This window comes from Myotis daubentonii, chromosome 1 (assembly GCF_963259705.1).
Source record: "Myotis daubentonii chromosome 1, mMyoDau2.1, whole genome shotgun sequence".
Taxonomy (NCBI): Eukaryota; Metazoa; Chordata; class Mammalia; order Chiroptera; family Vespertilionidae; genus Myotis; species Myotis daubentonii.
In genome coordinates, this window is record NC_081840.1 from 110,490,078 (window position 1) to 110,504,943 (window position 14,866).

At 41.0% G+C, this 14,866-nt stretch overlaps 2 protein-coding genes across 4 annotated transcripts in view; one reads left to right on the forward strand and one right to left on the reverse strand.

The window, feature by feature from the left end:
- Nucleotides 1-7,027, forward strand: part of NPTN (neuroplastin) — an 87,501-nt gene extending 80,474 nt beyond the window's left edge. For both annotated transcript variants that reach the window (XR_009447695.1, XM_059657616.1), the window contains 3 exons: nt 4,709-4,730; nt 5,442-5,516; nt 6,037-7,027. Coding sequence is in view for 1 of the 2 variants with exons in the window: in XM_059657616.1 (XP_059513599.1) it covers nt 4,709-4,730; nt 5,442-5,502 (83 nt within the window). In the remaining variant the exon portion in view is untranslated. The remainder of the gene's footprint in view (nt 1-4,708; nt 4,731-5,441; nt 5,517-6,036) is intronic.
- Nucleotides 7,028-7,116: 89 nt separating this feature from the next.
- Nucleotides 7,117-14,866, reverse strand: part of REC114 (REC114 meiotic recombination protein) — a 158,295-nt gene continuing 150,545 nt past the window's right edge. For both annotated transcript variants that reach the window (XM_059657642.1, XM_059657651.1), the window contains 2 exons: nt 9,812-9,880; nt 7,117-7,281 (listed from right to left, as the gene is read on the reverse strand). In XM_059657642.1, the coding sequence (XP_059513625.1) occupies nt 7,117-7,281; nt 9,812-9,880 (234 nt within the window). The remainder of the gene's footprint in view (nt 7,282-9,811; nt 9,881-14,866) is intronic.

Consider the following 14,866-nt stretch of genomic DNA (forward strand, 5'->3'; position numbering starts at 1 on the left):
GCTATTGTTAACATCTCAGAAAATTGTGCTGTAAATATTTTTTTTCTTTTTTGCTTTTGTTGCTGGGGAAGCGGAGGATTAGCACAATTTCAAAACATAAAGAGGCCATCAAGAGTACTGTTGTTGCTAATGGTGTGGAAGTGCTCATGAAACAATTTTTATAGGCAATTGAAGAGGTAGAAAAATTGTTGATTTGGATAAGTGAAAAGCAGTTTGCCGGTGATAGCATTTCAGAGGGAATAATAATGTGAGAAAGCAGAGATGCTGCATGCTGACCTGAAGGACACCCCTGGAACGTGTGTTGCAAGTGATTCGGTTAAGGCTAGTAGGGGGTGGTTCCATAAATTGAAGAAGTATTTGTTTATAGATTAAACAGTACATTAGAGATATATACTGTATATAAGAAAGATTGAAACAGAATCATTTGGGGGTATGGAATGGATTTCTTATAGGAAAAAAATGATACAGTTTTCTAACAAATCTCTTCTCAAACAGCTTTCCATAATGAATTAAGTTCGAGAACCGAGGTTCCACTGTATTATGAAAAGGAATTTTTATAAGCCCGTCATGCTTTTTCTCTGTCAGATAGGTACTTCCTTATCAAGATATACCCATGATTTAATTCTGACTCACCAAACTTTTTCATACTCAAAAATTCATATAAAACTCATAGTATTTACTAGGGAGGGCATGTTTGTGGGTTCTTGATAACTCAACTCATTATTAGAAAAGCACTAAGTAAGTAATACTAAAGTACATATACAAGAATTTGAACTTAAGAGTTTAAATGTTTCACTAGAAAAGCAAATATTGCTTTAGATTTCTCACATAGAAAATGTTTAGGTTAACGTTTAGCTGCTTGCAGAAACAAAAGGGGGGGCGTGTTTTTGTGTACTGGGGTATACTCAGGATATCTTATAAATGAAACACATCTAAATCCCTGTATGGTCTCTTTGTGGATTGGTGCAGTTGGTTGTCTTATAGGTGGATGATCTGCAAATCACCTTTTACCTTCAGTGTTTTCAGTTACAGGTGAATCATGGAGCCAAATAAGGCCTTTGTTTTTTCACTTTACTCACCTCTTGACTATGTTCTCTGAAAATGTTAAATGGTAATTCTCTAAAGACTAGGTCCAGCTAGCATTCCTCTAGCCTTCCATCCATCTTTATAGTGGGACACATGCTTAGAGCACATGTTCTGTGTGGGTTCCCTGCTGACTGAACCCAGAGATATTAGTGTGTGCTTTCAAAATCCCTCCCCAACCCCTTGTAGAGATGGGATGGATTGGCTTAGTCATGGGGACCTTCAGCTTACTGGATATTTCAGTGACCTCAAATGAAATTTAGGAAAAGTGCTATTATCAAAGAGTTTCCTACTTCCACATTAGGGGGATAATTTTTATGTCAGTTCAAGGGACTCTTCCTTTAAGTTATGATAGAGAAGAGGCTTGGTGGTGGAGGGGGGGGGCGTATTTTTAGAGGCTCTGATATAACCAAACTCTAAAATCTATTAGTTGGGTAAAGCATTTGGTAGCATATGAAGATTTACCATGTTGAAAAAAAAATGTGACGCTTAAAAAAAAAAGTAATATATATATATACATATATATATATGTGTGTGTGTATATATATATATATATATATATATATATATATATATATATATACGTATATATATATATTACTGATTTTACAGAGAGAGGAGGGAAGGGGGAGAGAGAAGCGTGATTGGCTGCCTCCTATGCGTCCCCTACTGGGGATTGAGCCTGCAACCCAGGCATGTGCCCTGAGCAGCAACCTCTCAGTGTGCGGGAGGATGCCACACTGGCCAGGGCAAGAGATGCAGCTCTTTAACATGTTGAACACACATTCGTTATCTCTTAACTAAGGGTCATTAGGATCAATAACAAGTTACCTTACGGAGGAAATACAATAGGACCACATAAGGAAGGAAATTGGAAGTAACTAATCTCATTTGGTTAATCTATTCTGCTGTGATCAGGCAGCATTAAAGTGGGTTTAGAAACCATAAAACCCCATCCTTCATGAGATGAAGGCAGTGTAAAAGGAGCTTTGACCAGACAGTCCACTCTTGGTCATTTTGACTTTAAAGCCATCTTTTTGGAGGTGATATTGTATCAGGTAATCTGTTACTTATTAGGCAGGCAGTTATCTCTACATTGTGAGGTGCATGTGGGGTCAGAGGGGTGAGGGCTACAGTGCATTTGGTTGGGAAGACCAGATGCAGAGAAATCAGTGTGTGCAACAGCTCCACCAGGAACTTCGCTCATAAGATGGATTCCAGAAGCATCTTGTTTCCATTCTCCCCCAGTCCTCTTTCTCTCATCTAGTTAGTGGCTGTAATACCCAGATGGAGAGGACAGTCATTGTTTAAGCAGCTGTCTTTTGGCCTGAGGGTTTGGGGGTATGTTGATACTTGTCGGTTACTATGACTTCTTTTTTTTCCCCCCTCAATTGCATCAAACCCTTAAAACATGGTGGTAAGTGAGCGATATGCATGCTTTTGGAGTTTGTTTAATCTCCGCTTCAGTCTATACAGTGCATAGTTCATAATGTTAACACTTTTCTTCAAGTTTACTTCATTCACTTTCACAACTAACTTGGATTTCAGTTTGCTGTTTAAATCCTCATTTACTTTGATTTTTGTACCTTTTTTTTTTTTTTTGTAGTTCTGTTTTTCCCCCCCCTCTCCTGATTTCCCTGTGAGGGTCAAGTTGTTTTTTGTCTGACATGTAAGGGAGTGTGGTGCTGCTGTCAGTCCAGGAACTAGGGGACACGAAGCTGTTTGTAAATGTGAAAGTGGATTTGGGGAGAGAGATGATGGGGCCCATGAGATTTAGACACGACTGTGAACAACAGCTGCTCCCACTCGCAGGCATGGCAGCTACACTAGAGCCACTGTTGCTACAATCCCTACTGCAGCCCTTTGCACGTTATGGACTGGACGTTCCTCAGACGCCAGGGCATATCTTCTGCAAAAGAAAGAAAAGCTGTGGTGTGACTGCTGGGGTTGGTGCTGACAGCGACATGCTTTAAGAAGAATTTGCCTGGCTGTTGCGATTCCCTCTCCCCTGCTTTTTCTTTTAAAGTTGGGATAGATGGAAGGTATTCTTGAATCACTGTCTTGCTTTAGAATTTTGTATTTTTGGGTTCACAGTCAGAGCACTAAAAATATTCTGAGTTTGCTTCTGTGTCTTTTCCCTTTAAGTCCCTGAGTGCTTAGTTCCTAGCATGTAGCTGAGCTGGCTTGGCCGGGATGCTGAGAGCATTAGGGTGTCAGGTGAGGGAGGATTTAGGCTGGGCTTGTGTGTTAGTACTTGCGTGTCTTTGTATATCTTCACTGCATACACAGCACACAGATGTCGGGGTGTGCTTAAGTCTTAGTTTGTTCTCTGTATCTGTTTGATAGTACTGTTGTCAGTAGTAGAATCCTGTGGACACTGATGTGTCGCTAGCCTGTGGTTTCGGCTAATAAGTTGTTGGTATGTGGTTAGTTTTTTGTTTTGTTTTTAAATCTGTTTTTGCTCCAGTCACTGTGTGTGCTGGCAGTGGCTTTGCCTCTCCGTTGCCTCAAAGGAACAGGTGGAGCAATGTCTCCCTCTGACAGACATTCCTCCTGATGTGTGCTCCTGCGGACGCCTGCACCGAGACTGTGATCTCCATAACTGCTTCATGTGCACCAAGCCCCCTTGTGGAATCCTGCTGAGAGTTTTTCCAGAAGCCTTCAGTGAAACCAAACCATTCTGAATCATTTAATCTGTCCGACTTTTGTAAAACTAAGAGCACTTACTTGTTCCCTCCCCTTTGTGGGCCTTTAAAAAAAATTCTATGTATGTATAGCCCTGTTTACATGGGATCAAGTTGCCCTTAGTTGAAATAGGGAATAAAAACTTATAAATCAGAATAATAAAATACCAATTTAAGAAGGCTTCTAAACTCAGATAATGGAAGCTTTTGATTAAAAAAATAAAAAGATCTCTGACTCATCTGGGTTTGGGTTCTGGTTCTGGCCAGGGCACAACAGTGAGCCAGCTGTATCTGAAGTCTTTTCCAGAGGAATGTCACCACTACTCAGCTTCCCTGCTGTATCACAGAACATCCTCTTGTTGCTACACTTGGCATAGCCCAGCCTGACCCTGGCTGAACTATTGTGGCTTCCTCTTCCTCAATCTTATTCTCCAGACTACAGACTCAAAACAGCAGGAACAGTGTCCTTTGAGGAAGTGAGGATGTGTGGCTAAATGTATAGAACATACACATCCATTTACATTGTAGGATTGAGCTAAAATTGTACATGCATTCACCATAAGAAAACAAACAGCAGGATTTTACAACTGAAATGTTGGTTTGTCTTCTCATCTATTTAAGAGTGAACCACTGGAACTTGGGGACAAGATGAGTACAATGACATTGCAGCCTATCTGTCCGCTATAGTTGCAGTTTTTCATGACAAGCATTCAAAGTGTTAACTAAAACCATTGAAACAACATATCCGCCATTAAAAACTTGAATCTAGAAATAATAACTCCATGAGTGTTTTGCACCTCCAGATGGAATGGCCTTGAATAAATGCTATGTTTTTGCCACTTGACGTTTGTTGTTCTATTAATCCATATACAATCTCACACTTTTCTCCTTTCTTCTCCTGTCTATCAATGGATTCTAAAAAAAACTGAACACCTGTGTAGATGACGAACCAGCTGGGCCAATGTAAGTACTTTATTGGGCATTGAGTGACTAGCATCTGATTGAATTATTTTGCATTCATGTTTTAATCAGTGGAGTAGCTAAGATTGTAGGGAAGACTCTGCAGCCTGACATGCAGGTGGCTAATGGACAGGCTATTTCAGTAGCAATATAAAATAGAATACCATCTGTTTGAAATTCTGCATGTCCCATATGCTTAAATTGATATTGTGGGGAAAATGACCAGTATATCTGAGCCTTTAAGTTCCATACTATATGGTTCCATTAACAATTCCATGTATCCAGAACATGGAATTGCAGATTTGGTCAATCCAGGATTAGAATTTCCTAGAGTTGGAGACCAAACAGTGCCCCAGGTTGTGCCAGAGGACCCAGAGCTGCCTCTGTAATTGAGTGTCATTTGTCATTTGAGAAAAGAATGGTACTCAATAGAGAAAAAAATACTTATTCTAACCTTATAGTAACTATAGTTTATAAGTCACAGGGAAAGTTACCTGTATATTCTTTAACTTGAGAGTCAAAAGGATTGATTAACTGAAGATATGTAGGCACTTTACCCAGGGAGTATTTTTATGTATTAACATTGTGCAGTGAACTTCCTTACACCAGGGATGTCAGTGAGTGAAAGAGTCCCTGTATTTCCATGTGTTATACTTTCCAAAGGTTGCTACTGACTTTGAGTTTAACTCTTGTAATATAATTTTTCCTCCAAAGGAAAACCAACTCTACCAACAATCACAAAGATAAAAACTTGCGCCAGAGAAACACAAATTAAGTACTACTTATAATGTAAGTATGACCTTCTTTAGAAGTTTTAAAAATTATATTGAAATGAACGTGGCTCCGTTGACCTTGTTACAAATTCTTCAATATTTGGTGTTATGCTGCAAGATCTTTTCGTTCATTTCAGAGCAGCTCAAACTGATGGAACCCATTATGTAGCAGCTGGAAAGGACCGTTTTTCAGCTGCATTGTTTCACATATTTATATAAATGCCATTTCAAAATATGTATGATGCTTCAAACTAACACTTTGCGCTACTGTTTACTTATATCTTTTAAAAGAGGTAAAAATTAAATTGTCATCTTGCGAGGTGGGATATTCCCAGAGGTCAGTTAGTCCCCCTCTGCTTCTGAGGGCAAGGCAAGACCCATAGCTGGGACAGCTGGCCCCAGTGCCTCCCTGTCCGGCACATGGAGATCAGAATTTCACACCGCATCCCTGAGCATGCTGTTTGAAACAAAGCCCTGTTTTATGTGGCACTTAAGTTAGGCTTTTAATTTCCAAATACTTTTTTTTTTTTTTACAGATCTTTAGGTTCCTGAAACTGGTGGCAACATGACCTGCTAAATTTTCTGCTTGGACCTTTTTGGCTCTCTCCCATTTAAGTGAGCAACACCACGACGACTGTCTAAAGCATGCCTTATTTAGCCTCTCCTGTAAGGGTGACCTAGCAGGTACATTTCAAATAATGCTTCAGTGTAGAAGGTGTAAACTATTTTGGGCTTGATGTGCTGTGAATGTTGCTTCCTTTTCCTTTATTAGAGTATTTAAATAGAAGTGAAAAGGTCCTCTGAGGATCGGATCATGCATGCGCCATTTTTTACTTACTGCGACTGTTAATTTGGCAAAATGCACTGCTGCCATCTAGTGATAACATTTTTGTAAAGTACAGCAAAACCTACAAATAAATACAGTATATAAATATATATATTTATATTTTGGGGGGTGGGAGAAATACAAAATAAATGCTTGTTTCAGTTTTAAGCTGCTGATATTCCTTATTGTATGTTGTCAGTTGAGGAAATTGTGCAGTTCTGGTACAAAAGATGAGTAGTATAAACTGAAATCTGTAATTTTAAGGGCTTAACCTACGATTCTAATAAGAAGCTGGAATAGTCCACTGAATGGCATAATGAATTTCAGTATATATGTATGATTGCTTTTTAAGTGATTATTTTTCCGTTTGCTGAATCATGTAAATTCTTATATCCTTTTGCACTGATCTGTTGAACCTTATTGTACATTTAATTAAGGCAAACTTTTATAATTTATCTTTAGTTTTCAGTGACCTTGAAATATTCTAGCATGGTATTCTATGCAACTAGTTATACTTTGGGGTTAACACTGTATTTTTTCACATTGATTTAATGGTTGAGTGTAGATTTTTCTCACTCAGTAGGGTTCTCTCAGTATGTAACCATAGGTGCATGTACTCATGTTTTGTGTAATTGTTGATGTGCAATGATGTATAGAAAAGTGGATTCACCGGTTTTTAAAAATAAAACATTGATAAAAGATGTTTGGAATAATAGTCTTTATTCTGGTCTTAAGGAGGAAGCATTTTTCAATGCTTTCAAGTTTCTTAGTTCTATATGTACACAGAGTGTTAATTTCTCAACCCCGTCAGTTTTTTTAGTTCTTTTTCTACCTCTTCCACAAATGCTGGGAAATTCTGATCCATGAGGCAGAAACGGAGAAAGGAGCCTAACTCCTCAGCATTCCATGCAGATTGTTTGTGGACAAGGGGCAGCTCCTCTGACGCCAGGAGAGACTATGGGGATTCCAGAAGAGTAGTTTATTAGAGATTACAGGCGAAAGCAACAGCGTGAATAACAGGAAAACTGCCTTAAGGAAAGACTAGGGAAATACACACCAAAAATGAGTGTTAATTATAATTAGCTTTACAGGGTTCCTTTACTTAATGTTTCTTAATATACATAAGAAGTGAGATAAACTTGTATCCTTAGCTATATGAAGTATATTAATGACATGATTTGCAAATTTAAGACCGTGTTTTAATAAAGAATACTGTGCTGATAACCTTATGTGGATTGATAAGAAACCTATCAGTGAATGAACTCCATTAGCTTAATTTGTCATTCCCACCTCACTCTGGGGGAATGGGTGAGAGCAGTTCATTTGAAAACAGGTTCTGAAGGCAATAAAGAGTGGCCACAAACTGACCGTCCAAAAGTTCCATGTCTCTTTCTGGTCCTGACCACAAGGCTGGACAAACTCAGAAAGGCATATAACTATGAGGGCAGTCAAGACACAGAACATTTCCATTACCCCCGCCCCCCCCCCTCCCCCGCCCCCGTCCCAAATTCCTTCATACTACTACCTTTGTTGTCAAACCCTTAGCCCCACCGCCCAGCAACCACTGATCTGTATTCTCCATACCTTAGATAAATGAAATCATATCATGTTGAGCACTTTCTTTATATGACTATTTTCCATCTGTATATCTTTTTTTGTAACTTGCAGTGTTTTAAAACCAGTTGAGTAAATAGGTTGCTAATATTTAAATTAGGAGAGTTTAAATAAAAGTCTGACTGTACTTGGCAGTTTAGAAGATTGGGCACCACTGACCTGATAATGATGGCACCACCTTGGGGTCCACCTACATCTCCTTTCCTCCTCACATGAATTTAGTTAAGTAGGTGGTTTTATGCCTTTTCTATGGATGGGAAGGTTTGGTGTGTATGCATCAACTGACACTTCTCTAGGAACTATCTATAATAGAAATTTATTTTTCTAAATTGAAACTAGCTTTGCAGACTACCTGACAGTAGAAAGAAGAAAAATGAAAGTAACATGAAGACCTGTTCTCCAGGAAGAGCGACTGTTAGCATGTTAGTTTATCTCCTTCCATATTGTGTGCGAGTGTTTACTACAAAAATCAAGTCATACATGATGCTTTTGTAGCCTTTTAAAAAATGTAATGTACTATGAATATCTTTCCAATGTCAATAGGTAGGGATATTTATAAATCAATTCTATCGACTGCATTTTTGTCACATCTGTGGTTATTTCACACTTTAATCACTCAGTATCCTGTAAGTGAACATTTATGTTGTTTCCAGTTTTGTTACTACAAGCAACACTGTAAACAGCATCCTTACATGTATGTTTGGGTAGCAGAAATATAATTATAGGTAATAGATATGGCATAAAATTTGATCTATATTTCTAAGTTGCTTTCCAAAAAGTTTTATCAACTTACATTCTTAGAAAGACTTGTCTAGAAGGTGAGAGCAAACAAGAAGCATATCTGAACTCCCACTCTGGTGTTTTTTCTGGTTTGTACATGGTTTTTCTCTACTATGTAAATAAACTGGGATAAGGTTACCCCTTTTATAGCAGGTGATTTTTCCTAAATAAGGATATCACACCCTGCCTTGTTCCATTCGTTTTTGTGCCTCTACCGTCCTTAGCCACTTTGATTCAATTAACTATTAACCCCAATGCGAATATGAGGCTACAAACAGCACCGTGAAGTCTGCCCTCCTGCTGGACAAAGAGGCTTTTACATTTTCCTGTCAGAGAGACTACTAAAGTTTTTTATTCTATGGTTGTCCATTTATTTTGAATTAGTGGTAAACCAGGTGGGAAAAAAACTCATACTTTCTTTTTTATACCACGTTTAGAACAGTTTGATACATTAAAAAGAAAATTCATCCTTGAATATTGACAAATTCCATGTAGAATTCTGTGAAAAGTGTAAGCTGTTGGCCTGAGAGCCTGCAGCTGGGACCGCAGCTGGGACTGCAGTGAGCAGACAGTTCCCAGGGAGCTCCCAGCAGAGCACACACCAGGTAATGAGGCCAAGGAACAGCTTTAGGACTCCGGTCATAGTGAACTGCAAAGGGAGAGGGGAAGTGTGTGGGAAAAGTTGAATCCTCCTGATTTCCACACATACTAGCTGAAATCTTAGCACTGAAAATTTATACAGAAATCATCAATGATTTGTCTACAAATTCATACTGATATTTTTCTTAAAACAGTTCCCCAAATTCTTCCCTTTATTCCTCTTTTTGGGAAAGTGGTAAATTCTTTATCACACATGTAAAGCCCAGCACTGTAGGCCACTCCTGTGTTTCCTTAGGAGAGCAGCTCTTCAGTATGTGCCATCATGGTAATCTCACAACAGGGTAGACAGACATGGCCTGGGTCTGTCTCTAACCTCTTCCATAGTAACACTTCAAGTTAGTGTTCTAGAACAAGGGAGTGGACAGGGGGATTCAAATGTTCAGGATCACTGTTTTCATGGCAAGAAAACTGAACATGGGAATAGGCTGTACCTGAGCTAACTGGGTCACTGAGGTCCTTCCTCCTGGGGCACACTGCTGCTGCTCCAGCCGCCGGTGTGACTGCAATGAGACAACTGCCAGCTTAGCTGAACACACTCATGAACACCACAGGCCATTAAAGAAGTGGAAACACATGAATTCATGTTCAGAGAAAAAAAATCAGGAGAAATCACTGTTGGTGTAGTTTGTCCTGCTTTCAGGTGGCTGCTACTTGACTTACCACAGTAGAGGTGTATGCACAGAGTTTAAATCAGAGGCCCCTGCCCTGTACCTGGGGTTCCTCAGTGTCTGTCTGACACCACTGTGTTCTGTCTGCAGAAGCCCAGTCCGGGACCCAGGGCCACAGGCTGGTACTGGAAGGCAGTAGATGTTGCCCAGCTTTGGATTATCACGATTTGTTACCTAATAATCATTAGGTAATACATATTTGCTGCAGGAAAATTCCATAATTACAAGATGATTTTTTTTTTAATAAAACTGGTCTTAAAAAAAAAATCTCATTTTAGACATTCTGAGGGAATGGGTTCTTAGACCCTGGTGATAAAGGGAAGGGAGCCACAAAGAACAAGGAAGTGGTCCAGCCCTTAAGAACCCCATGCCCATTGAGAACCTAACAAGAAAAACATGGTTAGAATGCAACCCAGGAATTTCTGGGCCTGAGGCAAAGGAGCCAAGCTTAGGACTTAAGCTCAAAGTGGAGGGAGTGAAGTAGAGGAGGTGTGCTGGGCTGAAGTGTAGGAATGTTCCAGAATGTGTGCCATTTCTTTAGGAGGCTATTATGTGAGGGGCAGTTCTTGGGTGGCACACCAGGATGTGCTCCAAGCAGACACCATGAACAAGATGGAGAAGGAGGCTGTAGGCATAACAAGCTGTGAGGGCTGCTTCCACCTAGAATGTACGAGAACCAGAAAACCAAGATGGAGGCATAGATAAACACCGGAGATTGCTGCCTCACACAACTACTTCAAAAATACAACTAAAAGACAGAACGGACATTATCTGGAACTACAGGAAGGCTGGCTGAGTGGAAATTCCACAACTAGAAGGAAAGAGAAAAGCATACCGAGACTCAGAGGAGGTGCAGTGCGGAAGTAAAATACAGAGGTACAGAGGCACATGCGGAGAGGGCTGGTGGCTGAGGACATGGTTGTCTTTTCAATCAGGAGTGAGTCTCAAGCTCTGAGATCCAGTTCCGGGCGAGTCTCTGGGGACCCAGACTCATACGGGAGAAACTGGACTGTCTGGCATCTGTCGGAACTCGAGGCCAGCTTTCTCTTGGAGGTGCTTGCAGCGATTGCTGGGACACTGAGAAGCAGGGCCTCTGAGGGCAGGACTGAGAGCAGCCATAACTGCTCACTCCGCCCTGTTGATCCCCTGGGACCCCGCCCCGCCCAAGCCGTGCAAGGAGGCTTTTGCATATGAAAGGCCTGGCCCTTTGCAATCTGATAATTACCTAACAAACTGCAGCTGGCCCAAGGCCCCAGGGCAACTTGCATTGCTTCACAGCTGGCTCCTGCTGGGTAGCCTCAGGCAAAGGCTAGATTAGCACCTCCTTAGAGATCCAGGAGCCAGTGTGCCCAGTGGTCAGAGTAGGACCATGCAGATTGAAGCTCCTCAGATCCATAAAGGACACACTCAGGGGGCAGACTCAGTGAGCACCAAAGCCCCACTGAAGCAAGTCTGTCCCCGGAAGAGTGTCTCCAGCACAGAAATTCTCCGACTGCAGACACAGCTGATTCTCACAGCCAATTGGCCTGAAGGTCAATCCCTCCCAGTGTTACCTACAACAATCAAGGCTTATTAACTACAAGAAGACTGTGCACAAAGCCCACAAAGGGGTGCACCAAGAGTGTCTACCTCAGGTAATTGGGGAGGCTGAGCCACTGGGCCCTATAGGACACCTAGCACAGAAAGCCACTCTATCAACACAGCGAAGCATAAAAAATGCGGAGACAAAGAAAGAGGACACAAATGACAGAAATGGAGGAAAGCAAACTACTGGATATAGAGTTCAAAACCACACTTTTAAGGTTTTTCAAGAATTTTCTAGAAACCGCTGATAAACTTAATGAGACCCTCAAGAAATCTAATGAGACCCTTGAGGTTCTGATAAAGAACCAACTAGAAATTAAGCATACACTGACAGAAATAAAGAATATTATACAGACTCCCAACAGTAGATTAGAGGATCACAAGAATCAAGTCAAAGATTTGAAATATGAAGAAGCAAAAAACACCCAACCGGAAAAGCAAAATGAAAAATGAATCCAAAAATACAAAGATAGTGCAAGGAGCCTCTGGGACAGCTTCAAGTGTACCAACATTCGAATTATAGGGGTGCCAGAAGAAGAGAGAGAGCAAGATTTTGAAAACCTATTTGAAGAGATAATGACAGAAAACTTCCCCTACCTGGTGAAAGAAATAGACTTACAAGTCCAGGAAGCGCAGAGAACCCCAAACAAAAGGAATCCAAAGAGGACCACACCAAGACACATCATCATTAAAATGCCAAGAGCAAAAGACAAAGAGAGAATCTTAAAAGCAGCAAGAGAAAGAAACTCAGTTACCTACAAGGGAGTACCCATACGACTGTCAGCTGATTTCTCAACAGAAACTTTGCAGGCCAGAAGGGAGTGGCAAGAAATATTCAAAGTGATGAATGCCAAGAACCTACAACCAAGATTACTTTATCCAGCAAAGCTATCATTCAGAATTGAAGGTCAGATAAAGAGCTTCACAGATAAGAAAAAGCTAAAGGAGTTCATCACCACCAAACCAGGATTATATGAAATGCTGAAAGGTATCCTTTAAGAAGAGGAAGAGGAAGAAAAAGGTAAAGATACAAATTATGAACAACAAATATGCATCTATCAACAAGTGAATCTAAGAATCAAGTGAATAAATAATCTGATGAACAGAATGAACTGTTGATTATAATAGAATCAGGGACATAGAAAGGGAATGGACTGACTATTCTTGGGGGGGAAAGGGGTGTGGGGGATTCGGGAAGAGACTGGACAAAAATCATGCACCTATGGATGAGGACAGTGGGTGGGGAGTGAGGGCGGAGGGTGGGGCGGGAACTGGGAGGAGGGGAGTTATGGGGGGAAAAAAAAAAGAGGAACAAATGTAATAATCTGAACAATAAAGATTTAATTAAAATAAATAAATAAATAAATAAATTTGAAAAATTAAGACCAAAAAAAAAAAAAAGATACAAATTATGAACAACAAATACACATCTATCAACAAGTAAATCTAAAAATCAAGTGAATAAATAGTCTGATGAGAAGAATAAACTGGTGATTATAATAGAATCAGGGGCATAGAAAGGGAGTGGATTGACTATTCTTGGGGGGGAATGGGGTGTGGGGGGTGCGGGAAGAGACTGAACAAAAATTGTGCGCCTATGGATGAGGACAGAGTTGGGGGGGTTGAGGATGGAGGGTGTGGGTGGGGAACGGGTGGAGGGGAGCTATGGGGTGAAAAAAGAGGAACAAATGTAATAATCTGAACAATAAAGATTTAATTAAAAAAAAAATGTACGCAAGCCCCTCCACTCCAACCTCCTAGCCACAGGTCTGCAGGTCTGGCTCTGGATCCTGTGGCTGTTGCAGTGCTCATCTCCAGACAGGTGTTCCCACTGCAGGTGTGAGCTGGTGGTGTCATAGAGAAAGCAAGGACCTCTCTGGAAGGCACCTCTGCCTATCACCAGCATGTTCTGGCTGCCAGAAGTCAGAGGTGCCAAATTTTGTTTCCTGTCCCGTAAGGAAGCTGTCTGTTGCTAGTTGGTAGGTGTTAGTAGGAAAGTAGAACTGGAAGCATCAAGAACTTTGGAGGAACAGAGAGGAAGGAAAGAACAAATAGAAACTAAAGATCACTAAAATCAAAATGGAACAAAAAGTGAAGGGACTCAATGAATCAGGCATCTTTAGGCAAGCTACAAGGATCTGCACTCTGTTGAAGTGACCTGTGGCTTTCTCTTGCCTTCTCTGCAGCTGACTATCTTACCACGACCCTGTTGATTCAGTGCTGACCCTTGGTAACTGACCAGGATGCTAATGTGTTCATTTACAGAGGAAGGCAGCTCTGAAAGGGAAGAGTACTAACAATAATAGTAATCATGGAAATATTAGATACTGACAGGTAGCATACTAAGTGTTTTCTATAGATAGAGCGTTTCAACTCTCCCATTTTACAGATGAGGTTCAGTGACTTACATGAGATCAGATCACGCAACTATGATTCAAACCTAGATTCATTTTTATTTCAAAACCTATAGTCTTTGCACAGCATTGTACTGTCATCTACTCGGATCACCAAACGACAGCTCAGCAGTCCCTGAATAGAGAATTGAGGAAATATACGAAATGGTTCCAGCCACTTTGGGGATGTTTCTACCTAGATATTTGGACCAGCCTTTAAAATCTGAGCCCTGGAGTCTCCTGCTGCTGGGGCTCACAGCCCAGTCTGCTTCTGTCACTGCATGTTACAGTGATGCTTTATCTTTATATTCAGACTAGAGGCCCGGTGCATGAAATTCATGTACGAGGGAGGGGTCGGTCCCTCAGCCCAGCCTGCAACAACGCCAGCGTCCCTCACCCTGGCCTCTGGCCCCAGGCCCCTCCTCTCCCTCCGCACAGCCGGGGCGCAGACGCTGGGCTCATGTTACCAGGGCGACACCACCAGCATCCTGCTCTGGCCGCTATGGGCGCCACCATCTTTGTCGTGGAGTGATGGTTAATTTGCATATTACTCTTTTATTAGATAGTATAATTGTGTAGCCTGATTTGTCTTCATCACTTTTATAAGGCATTCCAGACATAGTTCCCAAATTCTGGGACCCTATTTGGTTCCGGTTATAGCCCATGCACTGGGTACTGTAATCTGACTCTTAATGACTGGTCAATGAAATCTATTGACTCAAAAGGAAATCTATTTAAAGGGCAAGGGATCATAAGTAATAAAGCACCTTATAACAAACCACTCCATCCTACTTGTAAGGAGGGGATTCTTAACAGGAGCTAATGAGGCACAATGTTTGAA